Source organism: Camelus ferus, chromosome 1, assembly GCF_009834535.1.
Source record: "Camelus ferus isolate YT-003-E chromosome 1, BCGSAC_Cfer_1.0, whole genome shotgun sequence".
Lineage (NCBI taxonomy): Eukaryota > Metazoa > Chordata > Mammalia > Artiodactyla > Camelidae > Camelus > Camelus ferus.
The window spans coordinates 41064052-41088828 of NC_045696.1; the positions used below are offsets into that span (position 1 = coordinate 41064052).

Below are 24777 nucleotides of genomic sequence, written 5' to 3' on the forward strand. Positions count from 1 at the left end.
TCTGTAACTAGGGATTCATCTGTGGAAAAAAAAAACAGAAAAGAAAAAAGCAAAACCATTAACCTTCCTGCTGATTGGTATCTTGTACTGTCATTTCTGCCACTTATCCACTTCTCTTATGTTCAGCTGTATTTTCTGTTATCTCTTACTTCTATGGTAGGAGTGACTTCAACATCTCCTGTATGCTTATACCACCGTGAGTTTATTCTGTCTTCCTTATTTCTGAAGTGCACTTTCCTTTTAGCTCCACCTTTCAAAATTCCACTCATTCTTCATGGTCTAGCTCAAGTGGCCCTTACAGTCTTTCAGGAGCCTGTCATATGCCTCTCTCCTCCCCTGAATTAAAGGAGAGGCCTCAGCACACCTCGTACTTTACTATAAGTCTTAGCTCATCTCTGGTGCTACAATCATAGGTGTTTGTCTTCTTTAGCCTGACACACTGTAAGCCCTATGTGTTGCTGTGATTGACAGAATAATGTTTCCACTCCCATGTACTAGTTCCTGGAACTTGTGATTACCTTACATGGCAGAAGGTTTTGCCTAGGTGATTAAATCAACGACCTTGAGTTGGAGAGATTGTCCTGGCAGTCCGAGTCTAATCATGTGTGTCCTTAAAATCGAGCAACATTTACCAGCTGAGTTAAAGCAGCAATAGAAAATGGATACACTTGCTCACCACAGAGTCCTCTATAATTTGAAGAGATCCTTAGGTTAATGTGAAGTCCTCAATCTTTGTTCATCAACCTGAATTGTGAAGCAACATGAAGCCTGGAACTGTAGAATGACTTCTTTAGGTTCTTACCACAGGGGTGGGGAGGTAACTAGCTTTATTTGCTTATTTATTTTTATTGGAGGTACTGGATTGAACCCAAGACCTCATGCATGCGAGGCATGCACTCTACCACTGAGCTATACCCTGCCCCAATTGCATCTAGACCTTTGTCACATTAAGTCTTTGCAGACTACTCAGCCTGGCTTTTCTTTTTGTTGGCAGCTCTGTGCATTCTGACATTGACTACAGTAGTGATAAATAAGTACTCAGGCTACGTGCAGAGCTTCACCTCATTTACGTGAGCTGACAGCTCAGTGGCAGAGTCCCAGAGAGAGAAGCCCTTTCCCGACAGTTTGACCTGCTCAGCGGTGCTTGATGAAGACTGTTTGATGAGGCTATTCACCAACCTTATCCCAGGGAAAATCAGTATGGGATTTGGAATCAGACATGTAAGGAACTTGGAATCCTAGCTTTGTTCTTTACTGTGACTTTTAGAGTAGGTTAGTAAATCTCTTGGAGTCTCAGTTTCCTCATACCTATGGTGGAAATTATACTCCCTCAAGTTGTCTTACAGAATGAATAAGGAGATACATGAGAAGTTATTAGCACATAGTAGGTGTTCAGTGAGTGCTGGCTTCCTATCCATCTCAGGTGCAACACCAGTAACAGAAACAATACAGCCTTCTGTTTATTTTGAAGAGTTGGCTGGAGGCAGGTAATGCAACACGACATTTGTTCTTACTTTCTATTTGTTGGTTTTGTGTTTCAAGACATAGGACTTTGGATTGCCTTACCCTGTCTCATATTTTCAGGTTTAGAGTTCTGTTTGTCATTCTGGGTTATTGGTTAAGAATAGCCCATGTGACATGGATGGCTTTTGTTAATCAAAAATTGAGAGGAGTATGGAAATAAGAGCCAGGGGTATAGAAGAGATCAAAATAAAATAAAATAATATTTTAATAATACCTGATCAAAAGAATAAAATAAATAGAATGGCAGCACTCTGGGATGGTTATTATTTCCTGACAGAGCCAGATCATCCTTCTGGCCTTGAGAGCTGCTGTTGGACCACCCATGTTTGCTCAATATGAAGCCTGATGTGAGCAAACACATCAGGCTTATGACATTGATAGGAGACAAATAGCCTCTGGGGTATGGTGATGGGGAGGCCATCTTTAAATCTTAGTGTCTTAGCGCCACTTTGCTTGTCTTCACATACTCTAAGCCTTTGGTTCTCAATACTCAAGAATACACAAAAATCAACTGGTGAGTGCTAGTTAAAAATGCAGACTTCTGCACCTCTTGCTGCTGATGGATTCTGTAGATCTGAAGCGGAGCCCAGGAATCTGCATTTAATTGGCCACTATAGCTATTTCTGATCCTGGTTGCCATCCAGGTCAGTGTTTCAGGGAGGTGGGGTCCCAGGCAGGAGCTCATCATTTATCAGCTATTTACTGAGTGCTAACTAGGTGTGAAGCCTTATAGGGGACATGGCCCTTGCTCACTAAGAGTTTATTTACATTGAGAGGGGGAAATAAGACTTGTATACAGACAGGATAACAGCTGCTGGCTCTCCAGATTAGAGTCAGACTGTTGCTTTTTCCTTGTTTGCATTTCACTTTGTGCAAGCCTCACTTTGGTTTCGAATGATTTATTCCAACTTTTGTATTCACTCATCTCTCCATCAGATTGTATATTCCTTGAGCACATGTGAGCTTCATTGTTGACCTACAGCAGTTTTGTTCCATCATCTTTTCTTATTCCTATAACTTTGATTTTGGCCATGACTCCAACCTTAGCACCGGTGGCAGTCTCTTCCTTGAGGGACTGTTTTAGAAAATGGTTTGTCTTTGTAGGACTTATTGGTCATACTTTATGATGTTACTGCTGCCATAACCAATTCCCTTTGTCATCTGTCCATCTTGATGGCCTGGAAGAGATAGAGCAAAGATCAGATATGCTCCATTGTCTTTGGTTCTCACAGCACATGGGACATGTCTGTGGCGATGTGGGTTGGGTGTCAAGGTGAATCTCATTGAGAAATATGCTATGGCACAACATTTGGACAGGTAAGTAGGATATTCAAAGGGTGTGGTCCTTAGATCTACAAATATTCAGGCTTGTGACATATTCTGAAGGCTTATCTGCTCACCTTCATGCTGGGAAGACATGAACATGTTGATTTAGTCTCTAAGAAGGAAGACTGGGCAGTTTTAAATTTAGACCAATCAGTATCTGCTTTTCCTTCTTTAGATCAGAACCATTGTAAATTCTTGGGAGAAAAGAATTGAGAAGTTGGACTTGACATTGAGGAAAGTGTGAAGGTAAGGATAATTTAACTAAGAAATGTCTTTCAAAACAGTTTAAATTTGGCAGAGTACTGGTATGGAGTGATGGAAAATCAAAAGTAATTTAAAGCCACATATGCTTGTATACACTTTGCTTTGAGAATTAATGTAAATAGTAAAGTGAAGCCCAGGAAATAGTTCAAATTGGTTTAATGATTAGAATATACAAATGACTTGAAATATGAGTCACTAATTAAGAGTTAGGAATATTTTATTTTGGTGGTGGCTCAAGATGAATTTTTAGTTTAAATTTTTCTGCATGGTATTCATTTTATAGTGAAGTGAAGTGTTTGGTTGAGGATTGCACCAAGAAAATTATAGAATCTCTTTGGGCTATTTTGAGTTCTCTCCTCTTTCTGTGCACAGACCTGGTCTGTAGTTTAAGTGGCTTTGGTTAATAGGAATTAACACCTAACACCTGATTTAGATCTTGAGCTTTGCCCAATATTATCCTTAAGTGCTAGAGTTTAAAATGTTTTGGGTGGTGAGTGAGTATGTGTGTATGGCAGGGGGTGGTCAGCAAAGAGGAGCCAATGAGGGTGTCAGAAGTTGTTTCTTGTCTTAGCACTGGGGGTGGTGATATTTGGCATCATTAGGAGCAGAGGGGTTTTTTGGATGGGGAGGAGTATAAATTTGTAGGATGAATGGCAGCTGGACGCCAGTAGATTGAATCTTGAAGCCCATCATTTTAGGTCTGCCTGAACACTTTCCCCACGAGATTACCAAAGTGATGAGATTGAGCAGGGAGGGGATGTTGAGGGAGGACCTTTCAGTTCGCTATCCTGGTGATTTTCCCTCGGGTTCCTGCTGGCTGTTTGTCAGATATGTTCTGCTCTGTGGTAGGGGAAAGCCCTGTGTTCTCCTTCCAAGTGCAATGTGTCTGCTTTTTGGATTGAGATCTAATTAAATTCTGGACTACTTGGTGTTTACAAGCAGTGAGTTGCTCCTGCAGGAAATAGTAAATCAGGGAACAAAAGATGGATAGAAAATGGTATTCTAGGAGTTAAGAATGAAGTGACCTTTGAGAATCTGAGGGATTGTTTTTTTCTTTCCAATGAAAGTGAAATAAAGAGAATGTCATTTTTATTGCCAGAAGCAACTGGGTCTATTGGGTCCAGCCAGGCAAATATAGCAAAGCTGCTTTGACTTCATTTTTTTTTTGCATCTTTTAAACAGAGAAAGATTGGAAACATCAGATTGCTGCAGATTAAAAGGCAAAAGATACAGAAGTTCTATAACTGATGGAGGAACAAGGAGTCATTTCTTTCCCCACTCTGATCATCTCAAAATCTTTCAACTATTCCCCATTGCTTGCTATCACATCCTAATGGCTGTGCTGAAATATATTGTTCCATTCTGCCCTTGGGGTAGCAGGAACCTGTTAGCTGGTCATTAATGTGGGTCAGGAGGATTATTTGACCTAGAGATACACATTCAGAGATTTTCATGTTATCTCCAATGTAGGCAATATGTTTTATATGTGTGTTCAAAGTATTTATTAGGAAAGTCTAAACATTTAATAGCAACTACAGTTTTGTAACTCAGTTTTGGAATTTTCATCCTTTTTTCATATATTAGGAGCCTCAAAAAACAAAACAAAACAAAACAAAGCAAAACAAAACAAAACAAAACCCCGATGGCCCAGGCCCCTAATCTCTGAGAGGCCCCAGCTGCCTGCGACATAGGCTCTCACAATACAGTAATGGACATAGAGGCCAAAGGAGAAGGCAGACTTCTAGTGACTAGATCACACAGAGAATTCATTAAAGTGAGAACTGGGTACCTTGAGAAGGTATAAGATGGGCCATCTCCTGCCTGGGCCATGAGGGAGGATTTCCCCGGGCAGATAAAACTGAAGAGGCTAGGGGAAGTCAGCCAAGTTTGGGGCAGGAGAAGGTTGACATAAGCAGCAGAAGCAGTAGGTCTTAATAACCAATTAGTTTTTAGGGACACAGGTGGACTCTAGGATGGTTGTCATATTTTGAGTTTGGACGAGTGGGTGAATGGTGAGTGGGTTACCAAGATAGGTAAGTAGGGGAGAAACTGTTTTCTGGTAATGGGTCGGGGAGGGGTAGGATGATTAATTCAATTTTCTGGTATGTTGAGTAAGCGTGGCCTTTGAAACATCAGAGTAGAGATGTTGTATAAATATGTGATCCTGTAGTATAAGGAGGGCTTAGTTACTCTTGTTAACTTAGAGCTTCACAGTGTATAAGGCACTATCCAGGTTCAGGGGGAATAGAAGAATAGATTCATGGTCTCTGCTTTCAAGGAGCTTATTCTCTAATTGTAGTCAAGGAGTTAAATAACCACAGAAGATTCTAGTAACCCTCCAATACAAGAGTGGAGGAGAAATGTTACAGGCAGCCCTTGAATGATTGTTAAGTGAATTGTGTAAGTGCTTCTTGCTTTTCTGCAGTTGGTAACCAAGTAGAATTGCTCATCTGGTTTTACTTTCATAGTTTGAGATGGGTTGAGGATAACATGAGTTTGTTTCATAGTACAGGGGGTTATTTGCTTTGGAATAACTCATCTTAATTTTATGTGGTAGAAAATTTATTTGTCTTATTTTACAGAGGTGGAAACTGAGGCACTGAGAGGTTAAATAACTTGCTCAAAGTCATGTAGCAGGTTAATGGTAAAGTTGGGATTCTGATCTAATCAGTTGGAATCCAAAGTCCTCTTTCCTCAGTTTTTTCAAAATCCTGTTCTCTTTACTAAATGTATCCCCTATCATTTAAGTTATTTGAAAGATTTATTTTTAGTGGCTGCAAAATTTAATCATTCTCCTAATTTTAGACATATACATTGTTTCTGATTTGGCACCTGTATTTCTGGTTATATCTTTAGGATAAATTCTTGGAAGTGGATTTCCTGTACCAAAGAATATAAAATCCTTCAGGCTCCTTAAGAACACATCTTTTCCCAGAAAAAATTCTTTTCCAGGAAAGTTCAAACAATTTACAGTCTAGATGTGCTTTTCAATCCCACGTAGGAGTATTTTTCAACCAGTGGTTGCCTAAGCCAAGACAAATAAGAGGACTGAGTAACACTATGATAAAGATGGTGGTCAGGGTAGTGAATTACAGATGCTGTTAGGAGCAGGAAAGAACTCCAGGTGTCATCTAGGCCACTCCCTTTTGTTAATTAAGAGCCAAGGCTCAGAGAGGTTAAGGGACATGGTTCAAACCATACCACTAATTAGTGTCAGAGTAGATGCTGCATTTAGCACTATGTAATAAGTTAGTCAGAGTCTCTTGGATGGTTTGGATGGTTCAGGTGTGTGCTGAAGTGTCCATTTGGAGTCTCAACTGCAGATTTAAGACACTCTGAGTCAGCTTCATAGTTCCTCCTTGAAACTTCACAGTTGTGACAAAGGGATGTGGAATTAATCCAAGGGGGTCTGCCTGGTACTGAGAAGTCCAGTACCCACCCAAGGATATAAAGAACTCTTCTGGGCCAGGGTGTATCCTGAAATCCCCTTGCATGAGTTCTCCTGCATCTGGCCTACTGTTAGATACATAGGGATGATTCTGAACTCTCTCTTTGTTATTCTGTAGGTGGTGTAATATGTTTGAACAAAGAGATGCTCACATAATTCAAGACTGGTTTTCTATAGCACTGACCAAAAAAAGGAGGATATTTCTGTTTCTTATTGCTCTATCATGTAGCAATGGTGTAAACAGAATTTATAATTTGATTTGTCTTGGTATCCACCTGGAAAGGATGGGTTAGGCTGTTAAACCTCAACATTTCAGTGACTTAATACAATAAAGGGTTGTTTTTTGTAAAAATTAGATGCAGGCTGGTTGACTATCTTCTATGCTGCAGATATGCCGTGCCAAGTTTGTTAAGGCAGGGAAAAGAGAGTGAAGGGGGTCATGTAGGCTCTTAACAGACTTAGCCTGGAAGTGACAAATGCCATGGTCCATTGGCCAGAACTAGAAACATGGTTCTGATTCAGATGGAGAAGAGGCTGGGGAAGTGTGTGGACGAATACACAGGTATTTGATGTGCACTAATGGTCTCTTCCACACACATGATGCTTGATACTTTGAGGTTACCTACTTTACTTAATTTTTTATTTAAAATTTTTTTTAACATTTTTTATTAAGAGATTACCTACTTTAAAAAATTGCGGGCAATTTTCTATCATTTCAAGTTTTAAACATAAAGGTAGAACTTTTCTAGTACTTTCAAACATGCTTAAAGTGTAACTGTTGGTTGAGTACATACTGTGATTTTAAGAAATCTTTTGAGATCCCTGTTAAAAGAATGAAACTTTTTTTCTTAATAGTTGTGAGATTCAGGCAAGTCATTTACCTTCTCTAAACCTATATCCCTATTGAAAGTGTGATTTAACCTCTCATTCATGGCTATGTTGTGAAAATTAGGTTAGAGATCGCATGTAAAACATTTGCCACAATGCCTAGACAAAAGTCAGAGCTGGACAGATGTGAATTTTTCTTCTTGTTGGCACTGCTGATATTGTAGTGGATCTCCTGCTGTCGATATGGGGTCCTCTGAATCAGTGGTGTATCCATAATCACCAGAAGACAACGTGCTTTATAGGAATAAGCAATGTTTTGGCAAAGTGCTAGAAATGGAATGTCTTTATCTTCTATGTGTTCTTGTTTTGGTAGTCATGGGGAGTTTCAAAGGCCATGCTGTCCCTGGCACCTTCTTCTGTCTCATTGGTATTTGGTGGACTGTACGATGCATTCTGAAATACACTTTCAAAAAGCACAAGAGGACTTCCTTCCTGGATTCCAAAGCATTATTCCATCGAATAGAAATTTTGGAGGGGATCATAATAGTTGGAATGGCTCTAACTGGTAAGTGAACCATTTCTGTGTTCTGTTTTCTTTCTTGGGTATTTTCACATGCAAAAAGAAGATTCAATCTCAAAACCAGAAATTGCAAAAATGAATTTTTTATTCAAAAATATCTCTGAATACATATTCTAATTATAATTTCTATCTAATGTAATTTATTAGAAGGCAATGCTTCGTATTTATACAAAGGCCTATTCCTTAATGAATTAGTCACAGCAACTAACTTGCCTGCCCACTCAAGGTGAATTTTCTTTGTAGAATTAGGTGGAGCTTTTGAAACAATTTTGTCGATTATTCTGATGCCTGAAAGAGTAAACTGTATCAGAAACCATTTATTAAAATGACACCAAAATAATCAAGTGATTATGGGAGGGCTTCAAAAATAAATTGTTGCAATAATAAATTGCTGATGGGCTGAACAGAGGGTTCAGAGTGAACCCTTATCTTCTGCACTCATCCTTTTTGTGTGAGTACTAGCTTAGAGAGATTTGACCAGATGACTTCTAAGGCCTTTCCATTGGCTGTAAGATTCTGTAAAAATGTTCTGTGTTTTTAGAGTTCCTTTTCAGCCTCTCCTTTATGAAAGGCAAAACTTCCTAATTTCCCTTTGGATTTCTTCATGCTTTGTTCACGGTGATAGGTCTTTGCCACGCACAACCATCAAATTACAGACCAACCATTTCCAAAGAGAGGAATTTCCTTGCCAAATTCTACAGATTTACAAATAAAGCATCTTTAAGAAAGCTTAACTGTTTGTGTAACTGACTAGACTATATGCTTTATCTGTCTGTGCTTTCTCAGTTATCCTTCATTGGGAAGAAGCTGAACTCTAGCATTTTTATCCTGAATCGTGCACAACTCTCTACCCAAAGATGTAGTGTGCAAGAGGGAAGTAATCAGCCTCTAAAGGACTAATCTCACAAATCTGAATCCCAAATTATTCAGGATTTATCTAGTGATTAGATTAAAACAGTAACTAATATCATCAGTGGAACTGATCATGGAACTAAGTAGAACTAAGTTCATTACCTTTGAAGATCTGAAATAGCTGTTGGACTAAATTGGTTATCTTTGACTAAAAGTGATTATCCGAACCATTATTTGAAGCTCCAAAACAAGCCTAAAGAATCGGTGCTCAGCTGTTAGGGAGCAGCCCAGAAAGAAGACTCAATGTCATGAAAGGACACTCTATTGGACTAAGCAGGAGGCTGGTCCTTCTGCATCTCCCTGTTTTCTCAGTAAAGTTATGGGGAAGGCTGCTAACACTGTGATATGTTCCTCTGCAGGCATGCTTGGAGAACAGTTTATTCCTGGAGGACCCTATCTGACCTTATATGACTATAAAGAGGGCCAGTGGGTCCAACTCATGGGCTGGCATCATTGTACCATGTACTTCTTCTTTGGGCTAATGGGTGTGTCAAAGATCCTATGTTCCACCATCAGGTCACTTCCTGTCTCCTTAACCAAGTTAATGCTTTCAATTGCCTTACTTGTGGAGGGTAAGTATGAGTGAGTATTTTTCATACACCTTTCACTATTATTGGACATTTGTCTAGCCCTTTATAATAATATTCCCTTAGTGTCCTGGGGCAGCCTTGATCCAAAGGGCCATCTGTTTGGACCATAGTGAGCTATTGAGATGTCCTAGACAGGATGCCAAAGATTTTCCCTCCCTACTGACTCATTTAGTACAACTAGACAAGCACAATCATTCAGTGTGCTTTATTCACATTTCATATCCTTCTTAAATAACCACCTACCATGGTTATTTATCTCTGGTTTATCCTGGAGATTATCATTATTCCATTTTTAACAAGTAAAACTGAGCTCAGAGTAGTGAAGCATGAACACCCTCAAACGAGGAGACCACTCACAGCAGAGTAGCTTCCACACCTACAAACTATCCTTTACTAATATTAATATAGTAAAACTCCAACATGACATGATAAGTAGGGTCCAAAAAATTCAGTCACATGAAAATGAGGTCATACCATTTTTTGTTCAGTTGGCCTCTCTGTTACTGTATAGGGAAATCATGAAAACAAGTATTCAATGATTTGTTTTTATGTATTTCATATATAAGGAATAGATTGATGCTAGGACTAAAAAAGCCCCAAATTGCCAGAAGGCAGTTATTTCCTGATGTTCACCTTGCCTCTCACATCTAAAGATAAGAGCTTTTGCGAAACACTCTTTGAGAACAAGAGCTGGATAAACATTGGGCACCAACAACCAATAGCATGACTCATTATCTCAGGGTGTTACTCTATTTTGAATGAACATCTTTCCCATCTCATCTAAATGGAAAGGGTGGAGATGAAGCTGGAATCTCTCCATGGGATTAAAAAATGTAGTTAGTTACTACTTCTTGGGAGCTTCCAGAGTAACTTACCATACCCATCAAAGTCCACTTTTATGATTTGTGCATTTATTTGCTGCCTACAGGGGACTGAATTCCAGAGGCCAGACTTGGTCTCATTCTTCTGTGTATTGACCCTAATTCTCACTCCCCTGCCTCCATCATGATGAATAATAATTCATCCTCTTGCATAGAAGATGCCTTGAAATATGATTAGTTGGGAATGTCATAATGTGTTGGAGGAGAGAATAAAAGTTGGGGAAGGGAAAAAGAGATTTCAGATTCCAACCTAAAGAGATGGTGATTGCAAGAGGTTTCCATTATTGTGGGAAGCAGTGAGCACCTGATATTCGGGACAAACTTGTGTCTGTAAAGTTCTGTGGTGCATGTGCCTGCAGAGAGAGGGAGAGAGAGAGAGGGAGAGAGAGAGAGGGAGAGAGAGATGGAGGGAGGAAGAGAGAGAAACAGTAGGTATGCCTTGGTTTCACTGAAAAAGCCATTTTTTTTTTCTCCCTCTATCAGCTTTTGTCTTGTACAACCACACGCATGGCCGGGAAATTCTGGACATCTTTGTGCACCAGCTTCTGGTCTTGATCGTCTTTTTGGCAGGCCTGGTTGCCTTCATAGAGCTCTTCATACATGCTAATATAACCATAGAGCTTCTGCGGATAAGTCTGATCCTCCTCCAGGGCAGCTGGTTCTTTCAGGTGAGTTTGAGGGCTCCAGTTAATGTTCTTGGTGATTCCACCTGTAAGCTTCTCTCTTTAATTGGTGGGCATTTTTCTCTAGACCCCAAAAACTTCCTTTTGATGTGCTGCTTATTACAGTGAGAATGTGGGCCTTTGAGAGGTGATGTTTCTTTGAGTGGCTCAGCAGCCCAGTGGGAGCGTTGACAGAGCAGCAGGGAAGGTGGGGGGTAGGTGTGCCTGTCTTCGTCACACACCCGAGTATCCATTATGTAGGAACTCGGAGCTGGTGCTTTTAGCTGGAAGCAGTTCCTGATGCCCAAGCAGCTTAAAGCCTAATGGGTGCAGCAACATGGATGGACCTAGAGATCATCACACTGAGTGAAGTAAGTCAGGCAAAGAAAGACAAATATTGTGTGATATCATTTATATGTGGAATCTTAAAAAAAAAAAAAGATACAAAGGAACTTATTTACAAAACAGATAGACTCATAGATATAGAAAACAAACTTATGGTTGCCAAAGGGGAAAGGAGGAAGAGGATAAATTTGGAATTTGGGATTAACAGACATATACTACTATATATGAAATAAATAAACCATGAGACCTACTGTATTACACAGGGAACTGTATTCAGTATCTTATAGTAACTTATAATGGAAAAGAATCTTGTATCTCAATCAGTGAATATATATTTCATAGGCTGATAAATTATAATCCGACATTCATATGTATATATTAAGAAAGTCCTGGATGAAAGGTGAATGTAGTTTAATCAGGGGAGTTTTCTTAGAGGAGATTTTAGTCCCCAGAGAGTAGGGGTTTGGGGTGACGAGGTTATTTCAGGGATTTTAGTTAAGCGTGGTAAGAATGCATTGGTAGGTGCAGGAGAGAAACGTCATGGTCAAAACGGAATAGGAAAGATGTCATATTCAAGCGTGTAGGGGAGGAGGAAGGCTTTTGCAGCAGAGGCTAGTAAAGAGTGGCTAGATTTAGTTATTGTGAAGGAAAAATGATACAGAAAAAAATAACGAGTATCTTATAATGTGATAAAATTGATCACTAGTAAATTTAACCAGCTTGTACGCAGAAGTTATTTTGTGAGATTATCATCTGCTTGGGAAGCTAAGTAGAAAGGGATGTAAAACACAATTGTGCATTCCATATGTCCTGATTGGAATATTTTACTATGTGTATGTATTGCCTATTCAAAAATGAAAATAAAATTTTAAAAATTTAAAAGAGGTAACTTCTGGTCAGGATGACACGGTGAGTTTATGCTTCAGTATATCTTCTCTGCTCCAGACAGATAACAATGACAGATAAAGCATCAAAAATACCTAGGAAATAAAAGAGAAATGTAAATAAAAAATAAAGTAAAAAAAAAACCTAGCTGCAATTAAACAACACAGACAAAAACAGGGCAAGCCACGCTGAGGACCAGATACAGAGTAGAAATGCACAGCCAGGGTAGAGCTGGGCTGCAGGTCCAGAGCAGACTGTGATGATTGGGTGTTTGGCTCCAGAACTAAAAGGAAATTAAAGGTTCCTCTTGATGTGGGGGATGAAGCCAGGCTCTTGGAACTCTTTAATTATGTTGTTTATATAACCTCGATTCCTAATTGCTTGTCATCCAGTTGATCTTTCACTTTCTATTAGAAGTCTGCTAAAATTTTATATTGTTGTTGTGGATTTGTCAGTTTCTCCTTATTTTTGGTTTTTGCTTTAATGTTATGAGACTGTATTCTACTTATCTTTTTCTAGGTTTTTGAGTTGAAGTTTCATTTTTTTCTTCTCAATCTTCTTGTGTTTAAATAAGTACACATAAGGTTATAGATTTCCCTCCACACATTACTGCAGATTCCTCCCACGAGACTTGATGTGCTATAGGTTTCACTCTTGGGCAGTTATGAATGTTACATTCTCCATGTGCTTTCCTCTTTAATTTATGAGTTATTTAGGACTGTGCTTTTAAGTTTCCAAAAATATTCTTTTTCTTTTTATTGTCTGTTTTCAATTGCATTGCTTTGTAGCCAGAGAATGTGTTCTCTTTGAAATGTGTTGAGACTTTCTGTGGAATGGAGCCCAATGTCAGTGAGAGTAAATGTTCCATGTGTTTGGAAAGAAAGTGTATTCTGTCTTTGTTGGGTTCAGGATTCTCTGTATATATCCACCAAATCAAATTTGTTAAAGAGCTAAATATTCAAGTGAAGAGATTAGAAAGTAAGAACAAAAGGGAGGAAACCCGAAGAGAGTTGAAGAAAGGGGTAATAAAGATAAGAGCAGAATAGCGAAACTAATCAGTGTTCCATTAATAATTAGTGATTAATTAAATATCCAAGGGAGGAAGCGGTGGGTTATCATAACTAAGAACAGGCTGGCTTGATGTTGTCCCTTTAGGCAGAGAAATAATGTTTTCATATTTCCCCAAGAGTTCTTCTAAGGGAGAGCTATGAGATTAAAGTCCTTGGGCATCAGTGAGATTATTTTAAAAATTTTCCAATTGTCCGTATGTCTAGACTAATATCTTTTTTCCATCTGGTGACCAGGATAAATAACGTTTGGAGACTTAAAGAAAAATGAACGTTTAATACCAATGCAAACACACACACTGGCAGGAAATGAAGGTTTAGCCATAGTGCCTCTCCCCGTGACCCCTTCGATTCCTCTGAAACAACCATGTCTGGGGACTTAGGCGGATTTATTATGCTTCCACGTTTTTTTTTGCTATGTGTAGTGTCTGAATGTTTATGCCCAAAACTCTATGTTAGGCAAATAATATTACATTGTGATTTGCTTTTCACCATATTTCTTCTCTTGCTATTTCTCCATACACTGTTAATACTAGTGCATAAACAGTATATAAACAGATTAGAGAAAGAGCGTAGTTAGATTCTTGGAACCATAAGTATGGAGACGTGAACCAAATGAGGCAAATGCTCACATTGGACACATTTTTTACAACTCATATATGAATGATTAGGTAATAGACAAACCTAGAGGGAATTAATTCCCATCCCAACCTGTATCAGTGATTTCTTTCCTGAACCACATTATAGCCAAATATGTTTTCTCAAAAGCCTAACCACATCATGCAATTTAAAAAAGAAAAAAAAAATCCCTTAAGCCCACTGATTCCATGAATCGTGTTTTCTCTGAGGCTTTGCATTGGAGAATATTTCTGAAGCTCACCTTTGCACTCTGTCATTCCCAAGTTCCTGCCCTTTGTTGTCAGAGCTGCAAGGCACAGTCAGAGAACAAGGAAGACTCCCTTGCTGCTGCATCTAATAATTTTGGCAATTGCTTCTGTAGCATCTCCCAGCTCCACTCATTGCCCCAGCAGCTCCCAGAACCCCCAGATCCCCGGGCCCAAACTGAAACTCAACCTTGCCTTACCTTTAAGAAAGATAAACGTTCATTCAAAAATGACAAAAAGACCCAACTATGCAGCAGTGGTCTGAAGACCCAAGTAAGCAGCAGTGGTCTGAGGTCTGATATGGTAGATCAAACACTTGCTTAGGCTTATGGTGTTGACATAAGTGATGAGAGAGGAAGATATAAAACACTAGGAAATGCAGACTAACCTGTAGTGGGCCCCTGACGTGTTACCTGTTAGAGAAGATAATTATTTACATTTTAAATGGGATACTAGTGAAGCTTAAACGAGTCAAAAACAGATGTTCAGAAGTGGCGTATGAGATACAACAACAAAAAAAGTTCTTTTTCAGGCCTTTTATTTTTTCTTGGAATTTTACATGAGGAAGCAAATTAGAATAGCAGATGAAAGAGTAGTGACTGATTTTTATATTGACAGGAGGATTTAATGGATGGTGGCATTATCTGGCCTTATTTTTCAGCTTTCCTAATTTACTTGGTTTTAGCCTGAAATGACTTTGGAACGTTTCTATGGCTTTCCGTATAAGCACATCCGTTAACTCTGTTCACAGGCTTCACAGCGGCCTTTGGTCAAATCTTTAGCTTTTATAAAATACCAGGTTCTGAGGGTCTTAATGCGATTAGCAGGGGCACAAGGAGGGGTGCTCAAATTTCTCTTTTCCTGGAGTAAGACAGTAAACATTTGGACTGGTAGAACTGTTGATGACTGATGGAGGTGACTTAGGACAGATGTTTATTTTAGAAGCTCCAAAAAACCATTGTGACTATGGCATGGAGGGAAAAGCCTGTGAGCCTCCAGGTCTGGCAGACCTGGATCTGAATTCTAGTTCTACCATATTAATCACGTGCCCCTAGACTAGCTATTCTGTGCGTTTAGGGTTCCTCAACTGAAAAATAACGTCTCATGAGATTGTTGCTAGGATGAAACATTACAACCTGAAAGTACATCATGCCCCAAGGAGATATTGTTAATTCCATAGGAAGAGGGTTAAGAAAGCTCCCAGGAGAAGGTAGACTTGAGTTGGGATTTGAAAGCTGATTGAGAGTCACCAGTGTGTCCAGGCTTGAGCTTTAGGACAGGTGATACCTGTGTTAGTGTCCTAGGGCTGCGACGACAAATTCCCACAAACAAGAAGACTTCAAACAATGGAAATTTATGCTTTCACTGTTATGGAGGCTAGAAGTTTAAAAGTCAAGGTGTCAGCATGTTGGTTTTTTCTTGGGACTCCAAAGGGAGAATTTGTTCCGTGCTGCTCTCCTAGCTGGTTGCCAGCAATCGTTGACTTTCTTGCCTTGTTGGCAGCATAACCCCAATCTCCTGCCTCCATAGTCACGCCTGTGTGTTTCTTTGTATCTGTGTCATCACATGGCCTTCTTATAAAGGCACCAGTCTTTGGATTTAGGGCCAGTTCTGATGTCTGACCTCATCTTAACTTGATGACATTTGCAAAGACCCTGATTCCCATTAAGGCCACATTCACAGGTATCAGGGGTTAGGACTTCAATGTGCCCTTTTGGAGGGCACAATTTAGCCTGCAGCGACTGCTGACCCTTCCCTCTGGGAGCTGGAGGAAATCACTCTCCAAGCAGGGGTAGACGGGTTGTGTGGATGGCATTGAAGGAGCAAGCATGGGACATAGGTGGGAACTGGGGAGCTAGTCCACAGTTGATTAAACTCCATCTCCCAGAAAGATTTTTTCTTTACACAGAATTTCTCTTACCCTCCATGCGTTGCTGTGAGAGTGGTCCTGACATCCCAGCTGAAACTGAGAGTTGAGCATATGCCTTGAGTTTCCTTCTTGTCATTTCCAAACAATGAGCTCAGAGGATCTAAAAATTCTTGCTTTCTTCCAGGGCCTTCAGGGACCTGGGCTCTAGTCACTCTGGTCCCCACAGTGAGCTTTCCTCACAGAACATAAAGGGATATTGCAAAACACTGATATGTCCAAACACCCAGCAAACTGGCTGGGTGACATTTTCCACATGAATATTGTAGGCTCAGATCTCTAATTTGATGAGTGACGTATGTTTTCAAGTGGTGTTAATGCCTCAGCCCTTTAGAACATATCCGTGTCCTAATATGGAGTCCCCAGCCCTTGGCAGGTGAGGTACAGCAGCAATGATGCAGGTATCTTTGCAATTGTTTGAGAATGGAGAGGCAGGCTGGTGCGTTAATAGTTTTCTTATTTCCAAAACAGAGACAACAAAGGTACTCTGTCTCCTGGGATGTGGACGAGGGCAGAAAGAAGTTATTATGGAATACCTTGCTAATTTCAACTCATGTGATATTTTGGAAACATTTATGAATGTGACATTGGTTGATAAATAAAATGTACAGCACCAGCACAAAAATAAGAACCTCTGTCTGGCTTGCTCCACTTGGCCAGACGAGGACTAATCTGAATGATGAATCGATAGAGAGTGCGTGTTCCTGGTCACATTTGCCACTGAGGAACACAGGTCTGGTGTTGCTGGATATTTCTATTTTTACAAAAAAGCTGAGGCTGCAGACTTTTGTGTGATGTTCCCTAATTTTTTAAATGTTGGAAACAAATTTAAATTACTTAAAAAAATGCACAGGCCAAGCAAAGCATGTCTGTGATTTAGATGTGGCTCAAGGGCCGCCAGTCTGTAATCTGTGTTTTAAGGGCAAAACAGTACCGTGTTTTCCTGGGACCAACTTCCGTCTCATTACTGATTGTTCAAATTGTATCAAAATGGCTCAAGCTGACCCTGTTATCCAAGCTGCTGTCCTTCATATTGTCCCACGGAGAAAGGCTAACTGATGAAGGAGAGTGTGGGGTAGAAGAAGGAACACAGAGAGGTTTTAGTGCTGGACACTTGTAGTTTGGAACCCTGTCTGTCATTCATCCATTTTGTAATTTTGGGGAAGTTACTGAGGTCTCTGAGTTCCAGTTTTACCCTCTGTAACATGAGGATAATGATATCTTCTCCTTGGGGTTATTGTGAGGATGAGAATTATTGTGAAGTTAATGTTCGTCAGTGAGGTTAAAGATATACAGTGGTATATCTACCAGTTGGTACAAATGGTAGTTCTCCTTCCAACTAAAGGGAATCCTTTAAAATGGGAAATGGGAACAAGTGATTAAGGTACAAATCTTAGTTTTCCCTGATTTATTTAAATTACTTGAAATTTCCAACAGAATGGAATTAAGGTTTCACTCAATAGTATAGACTAAGCGCTTTTTTTTTCTGTTAAGATTTCATTTGTTAGATGTATGATCAGGGGCAAATCACTAAACCACCCAATTTTCTTATCTGGTTAATAAGGATAATAATATATTAAATTGGGATAATAATACATTATTGAAGGGCTAGTGTAAGGAAACTTCCTAAGCACTGTAACTGCACGTAGTTTGCTAATGTATGGTAGACATTTGTACAATTATCCATGTAATTATCTCGGTCTTGTATTTCATTAGATCTCGAGACCTGACATCTGTTCATCCGTCTGTCTGTCTGTCATCCATCTATCTTAATTTTTTATTAGAATAAAATTCACATAGAATTAACCATTTATTTTTCTTCCAGTTTTATTGAGAAATAATTGACATACAGCACTGTATAGATTTAAGGTGTGCAGCATAATGATCTGACTTACATACATCACGACTTACATACAACGCAGTGTTTAACGAACATCCATCATCTCATGTAGAAACATAATTAAAGAAATAAAAAAATTTTTTTCCTTGTGGTAAAAACTCTTAGGATTTACTTTCTTAACAACTTTCATATATAACATACAGCAGTGTTAATTATATCAATTGTATTGCACATTATATTACTTATTTATCTTACAACTGGAAGTTTGTACCTTTTGACTGCCTTCATCCAGTTCCTCCTCCTCCCACCTCCCACCTCTGGTCACTACCAGTCTGATCTCTTTTTATGTGGGTTTACTTGTTTGTTTGTTTTTGAACTATAACTGACCTATGACACTATATTAGTTCCTGGTGTACAACATAATGATTTGATATTTCTATACATTTCAAAATCATCTTCATGATAAACTAGTTGTCATCATTCACCATACAAAGATATTACATAATTATTGACTATAATCCCCACTCTGTACATTTCATACCAAAGACTCATTTATTTTGTAACTGGAAGGTTTGTACCTCTTAATCTCCCTCACCTCTCTCTCTGATCTCCCAACCCCTTTCCTTTCTGGTAACATTAATTTGCAGATACTAAATACTATATATAAAATAGATAAACAGCAGGTTTCTTCTGTATAGCACAGGGAACTATATTCAATATCTTATAGTAACCTATAATGAAAAAGAATATGAAAACAAATATATATATATATGTATATGTATGACTGAACTAATACCCTGTATGCCAGAAATTGACACAATATTGTAAACTGACTATATTCAATAAAAAATAAAATAAAAGTATATAGCTCAGAGGCATTTAGTACATTCACAGTATTGTGCAACTATTACCTCTGCTTAGTTCTAAGATATTTTCATCACCCCAGAAGGAAACCCTGGACCCATTAAACAGTCCCTCCCTCTTCCTCTCTTCCCAGCCCCTGGTAGCCACTAATCTGCTTTCTGGCCCTATGGATTTACCTATTCTAGATTTTTCATGTTAACAGAATCATATAATATGTTACCTTTTATGTCTGGCATCTTTTCCTAACATAGTGTTTTCAAGATTCATCTGTGTTGCATTATTTATTTGTATGTCATTTTTTATGGCTGAGTAATATTCTGTTGTATGGATATACCACATTTTGCTTACTCATCATCAGTTGACAGACATTTGGATTTGTTTTCAGCTTTTGGCTATTGTGAATAATGCTGCTATGAACATTTGTGTACAAGTTTTTGTTTGAATACCAGTTTTCAGTTATTTGGGGTATATATAGTACCTATAATGAAATCGTCAGGTCATGTGATAATTCTACATTGAACTTTTTGAAAAACTATCAAATTGTTTTCCACATGGCTGTACCATTTTACATCCCCACAAGCAATGTGTAAGAGTTCCAGTTTCTCTATATCCTTACCAACACTTGTTACTTATTATTATTATTATTACCCTAGTGGGTATGAAGTGGTATTTCATAGGGTTTTGATCTGCATTTCTCTAATAATTAATGATATTCATAATCTTTTCTTGAGCTTATCGACTGTTTGTTTACCTTCTTTTGGGAAATGAGTCTTCTAGTCCTTTGCCCATTAAAATTTTTTTTGTCTTTTTGCTGTGTTTTAGGAGTTCTTTATGTATTCTAGATATCAATTCCTTATCAGATATATGATTTGCAAGGATTTCCTCCCATGCTGTGGGTTTTCCCCTTTTCTTGATAGTGTTCTTTAATGCACAGAAGGTTTTAATTTTGATGTGCTTTTGGTGTCATGTAAAAGAAATCAGCATCAATCCCAGGCCATGAAGCTTTTCCCTTACATTTTCTTCTAAGAGTTATGGTTTTAGTTCTCATGTTTAGGCCTTTGATCCATCTTCAGCTAATTTTTATATGTGGTGTAATGTAAGGGTCCAAATTCATGTTTTTCATGTGGATTTCCAGTTGTTCGAGCACCATTTGTTGAAGAGACTAATTTCTCCCATCAAATGCCTTGGCATTCTTGTCAAAAGCCAATTTACTAGAGGGTATTTATCTCAGTTCAATTTCATTGATCTGTAGTTCTATCATTGTGTTAATACTAAAATGTTTTGATTACTGAATTTTTTGTAGTGAGTTTTGAAATCAGTAAGTGTGAGTCTTCCAACTTTTCTTTTTCAAGATTGTTTTGGCTACTCTGGATATCTTGCAATTCCATATAAATTTTAGGATCAGCCTTCCATTTCTGCAAAAACGGTTATTGGTATTTTGATAAGGATCACATTGAATCTGTAGATTGTTTTATGTGTTATTGCCATCTTAACAATATTAAATATTCCCATCCATGAACATGAAATATACTTCTGTTTATTTAGATCTTCTTCAATCTCTTTCAACGGTGTTCTGTAGTTTTCAAAGTATAAGCCTTGAACCTCCTTGATTAAATTTATTCCTAAGTATTTTGTTCTTTTAAATGCTATTTTAAGTGGAATTGTTTTGCTAACTTAATGTTTTTGGATTGTTCATTACATGTTTATAGAAATACAGCTGACTTTTGTGTGTTGTTTTTGTATTCTGCAAGTATGCTAAATTCATTTATTAGCTCTAACAGTTTTTTGTGGATTCTTTAGGATTTTATATACATATATATGTGTATATGTATATATATGTGTATATATGTATATATATGTGTGTGTATATATATATACATATAAGCATGTCATTTGTGAATATAGATAGTTTTACTTCTTCCTTTGCAATCTGGATAAACTTTATTTTTCTTTTTACTTTTTGGTATATATACATATATATATTATTGTATAGTCAGTTTACAATGTTGTATCAATTTCTGGTATACAGCATAATGCTTCAGTCATGCATGAACATACATATATTTGTTTTCATATTCTTTTTCACCATAAGTTACTACAAGATATTGAATATAGTTCCCTGTGCTATACAGTATGAACTTGTTGTTTATCTATTTTATATATATATTTCTTGACTAATTGCTCTGGCTAGAGTTTCTAGTACAATGTTGAATAGAATTGGTAAAATAAGACACCCTTGTCTTGTTCCTGATCTTAAGAGAAACATTCAGTCTTTTATCACTTGAACATAATGTTACCCATTCACATTTATTTATTTTAAAATCTTTTTTTAAACTCTAATTTGAAATAACTGAGTGAAACTATACCACTTAGAAACCTAACACATTCTCTGAAAGTTCACCAATCCCCAGAGATGATTACTATTCATATTTTGAAACTGATTTTTAAACGTCCTTAATATTTTTTTTCAAAAATGCAATCTGGTAGATACTGTCTATATTTCTAAAACAAGCAGCAGATATCTTATCTGTAGCATCTCAGATAATGGGAGTTAGCTTAGTTACCATTAATCTTGGAACAAAGCATTTTGAAATGCACCATCTTCAGGAATATGACTGGTACTTTTTAATGTGTCCTTTTTGTTTTAAATTACAGATTGGTTTTGTCCTTTATCCCCTCAATGGAGGTCCTGCATGGGATTTAGTGGATCATGACAATATTATGTTTCTCACCATATGCGTCTGTTGGCATTATGCATTCACCATTATCATCATTGGAGCAATTTATGCCTTTGTCACCTGGTAAGTTAGTGATTTTTGTTCATGAAAGTTCTATTTTTCAGTATATAATCATCAAGACTTGATAGTACTGAACTTTAAACTCAAAGGGGTATTTCATTCCTTAGCATTCCACAAAACAGGGTAATGTGGCAGAAAATTATCTGCAAACACAAACATTCCCAATAAAAAGAATACATACTGATTTATTGTTAGAGTATTTAAACAGTGTCTCTACTATGCTTCTAACCTATGTATCACCCTTCAACACACTCTTCTGTGCCTCCAACTCTTTGCATTTGCTGTTTTCTTTTCCAGATGGTTTTCACCACACCCGCAGCGAGCTCTCTGTTTGCTCCTGTGTACATCATGTATAGCACTTCCTAGGTGTGGTGTCATTTTTGACCAACATGTATATCTCATATTAAATTTGAATACCTGATTAATTTGGCATTTACTCTAATATTTATAAAAGTGAGATTCCGTTGAATGATACATGTGTTTCACGTTGGGTGAGGAGCAATATAACAGATTGATAAGAACCCATATTCCTAGGTCTGCTGCTTGTCAGCTATATGACTTTGGGCAAATTATTTAACCACATTAAGTATCAGTTTTGTTGTTAGCAAAATGGAGATAATAATAGTACCTTAATGTTTAAACGGCCTAGGACTTAATAAGAGCTCAGTGAAGATTCTTCTTCTTCTTGTGCTTTTCTTTTCTTTTTCTTTTTGGTTCCTGTGATAGATTTCTTTTTGAAGTACAACTGACATACAACATTATACTAATTTTAGGTGTACAACATAATGATTCAATTTTGTATACATTGCCAAATGACCACCACAGTAAGTCTAGTTACCACACAAAGTAACAAATAATTTTTCTTGTAATGAGAACTTTCAAGATTTACTTTCTTAGCAACTTACAAATTTGTAATACAATATTACTGATTATTGTCACCATGCTGTATATAACATCCCCATGACTTACTTATTTTATAACTGGAAGTGTGTAACTTCTTGATCCTCTTCACCCATTTTGCCTACTTCCCCTGACTCTGGTGACCACTAGTCTCTTCCCTGTATCTATGTGTTTTATTTCGTTTTCATTTTGTCTGTTCATTTGTTTTTTAGATTCTGCATATGAGTGAAATCATATGGTATTTGTCTTTCTCTGTCTAACTTATATCACTTTGCATAATACTTGAGGGTATTACGCAAAGTGATATGTTAGACAGAGAAAGACAAATACCTATTTCATTTTTATGGCCGAGTAGTATTCCATTACATATATTTAAACACAAATGTTTTTTATGGCTGAGTAGTATTCCATTACATATATATAAATATAAGCAAAACATCTCTTTTATTCATTTATCCATTGTTAGACATTTAGATTGTTTCCATATCTTGGTTATTATAAACATGCTGCAATGAACCTAGGGGTGTCTATATCTTTTTGAATGTGTGTTCATTTTCTTCAGATAAATACCCAGAAGTGGAATTACTGGATTTTTGATAGTTCTATTTTTAATTTTTTGAGGAACCTCCATGATGTTTTCCATAGTGTTGGAAATTCACATTTCCAACAACAGTGCGTGAGGGTTCTCTTTTCTTCATATCCTCACCAGTACTTGTTATTTCTTGTCCTTTCAACAGTAGCCATTCTGTAGGTGTAAAGTGATATCTTATTAGGGTTTTGGTTTGCATTTCCCTAATGATTAGTGATATCAAGCATCTTTTTATGTGCCTTTTAGTCATTGGTATATTTTCTTTGGAAAAATGTCTATTCAAATTCTCTGCCTATTTTTAAACTGGAATGTTTTTGTTGTTGTTGTTGTTGGGCTGTAAGAGTTCTTTATATGTTTTGGATATTAATCTTTTATCAGATATGAGTTAGGAATATCTTCTCCCATTCACTAAGTTTCCTTTTTATTTTTTTGATGGTTTCCTTCACTGTGCAGTAGCTTTCTAGTTTGATGTAGTCCCATTTGTTTCCTTTTGTTGACATTGCCTTTGGACTCAGATCCAAAAATATCACTAAGAGCCATGTCAAGGAGCTTACCACCTATGTTTTCTTATAGGATTTTTATGAATCTGGATGTAAGCCCTGTTGGTTTTCAAAGCCAGATGTTTGGGGGGGCTTACCAGTGCAGGTCCCAAGGGTCAGGGTGCCAGATGTAGGGCACAAAATTCTTGCTCCTCTGGGAGAAGCTCTTCATCTACAAGATCCCTTCTGATTGTGGGGCTCCACACCAGGGGTAGGGTTTTTGGCAAGACTGTCTCTTCCTCTTTTACCTATCTTGATGTAGACCTTTTGTCCTTTGTTTTGGAGGAGCTGTTTAGCTAGTTCTTAGGTCTTTTTCATAGGGAATGGTTCCATATGTAGCTGTAGATTTGTTGTGTCCATGGGGGGAGGCGAATTCAGGATCTTCCTGTGCTGCTGTCTGAACCACCTCCCCCACCCACCTTTGTTCATTTTATTCTTCTTCTTCTTGTTCTCCTCCTCCTTTTGTATCAAAAAATGCATAAAGTATAGACCCTATGTGGAGAGACAATTTAAATACAATACGCTAAATGGAAATAGTATAAGAAGAGAACACTGTCAGAGCCCAGACCACCTCCTCACAGTTGAGAATTAAGCTGCAGCTTGAAGGATGAATAGGAATAGAAAAGAGTGCGCATGGTTCCTTATTATTTCCATCAGCATGGTAGTTAATGGCGAAGTACAGTTAGCCTGGCTGGTCCCAACTACTAGTCATGCAGGCTCCAGCACCTAATCCTTCAGGGTTTGGCATTGATTGAAATGTTCTCTATCTTCAGTCTTCATGTTGGTGTCCATGAGCTATGTGTGGTTACTGAGCACATTAATTTTAGTTAATTTTAATATCCATATATGCATAGTGACTACCATATTGGACAGTACACATCTAGCAGTTTCTCTAGATCTCTAAATTGCAGGAGCTCCTTCTAGGCCCAGTGGGGTCTCAGCCTCTGCCCAGATTTGCTTTCTACTGCTCTCTCTAGACGTTTGCCCCAGGACACCTCTCCCGCTTTGTGCTTCTTTGAGCTTCACGGCTGAAGTAGCTTTGGTGCCATGTCTCTGAGTGAGGAAGCCATTTCCTCATCTAGCTCCCAAGTGTCTCTGGTAGGCCTCGGGGCGGCCCACTTTGA

General features: G+C 38.0%; 1 protein-coding gene across 8 annotated transcripts in view; it reads left to right on the forward strand.

Annotated features, from left to right (window-relative positions):
* Nucleotides 1-24777, forward strand: part of TMEM45A (transmembrane protein 45A) — an 85240-nt gene that overhangs the window by 56607 nt on the left and 3856 nt on the right. For 7 of the 8 annotated variants that reach the window (XM_032477830.1, XM_032477827.1, XM_032477816.1 and 4 more), the window contains 5 exons: nt 3026-3096; nt 7764-7955; nt 9242-9454; nt 10837-11021; nt 21483-21628. In XM_032477830.1, coding sequence (XP_032333721.1) covers nt 7766-7955; nt 9242-9454; nt 10837-11021; nt 21483-21628 — 734 coding nt within the window. In that variant the 5' untranslated portion in view covers nt 3026-3096; nt 7764-7765. The remainder of the gene's footprint in view (nt 1-3025; nt 3097-7763; nt 7956-9241; nt 9455-10836; nt 11022-21482; nt 21629-24777) is intronic. The other variant, XM_032477855.1, reaches the window with a different exon arrangement.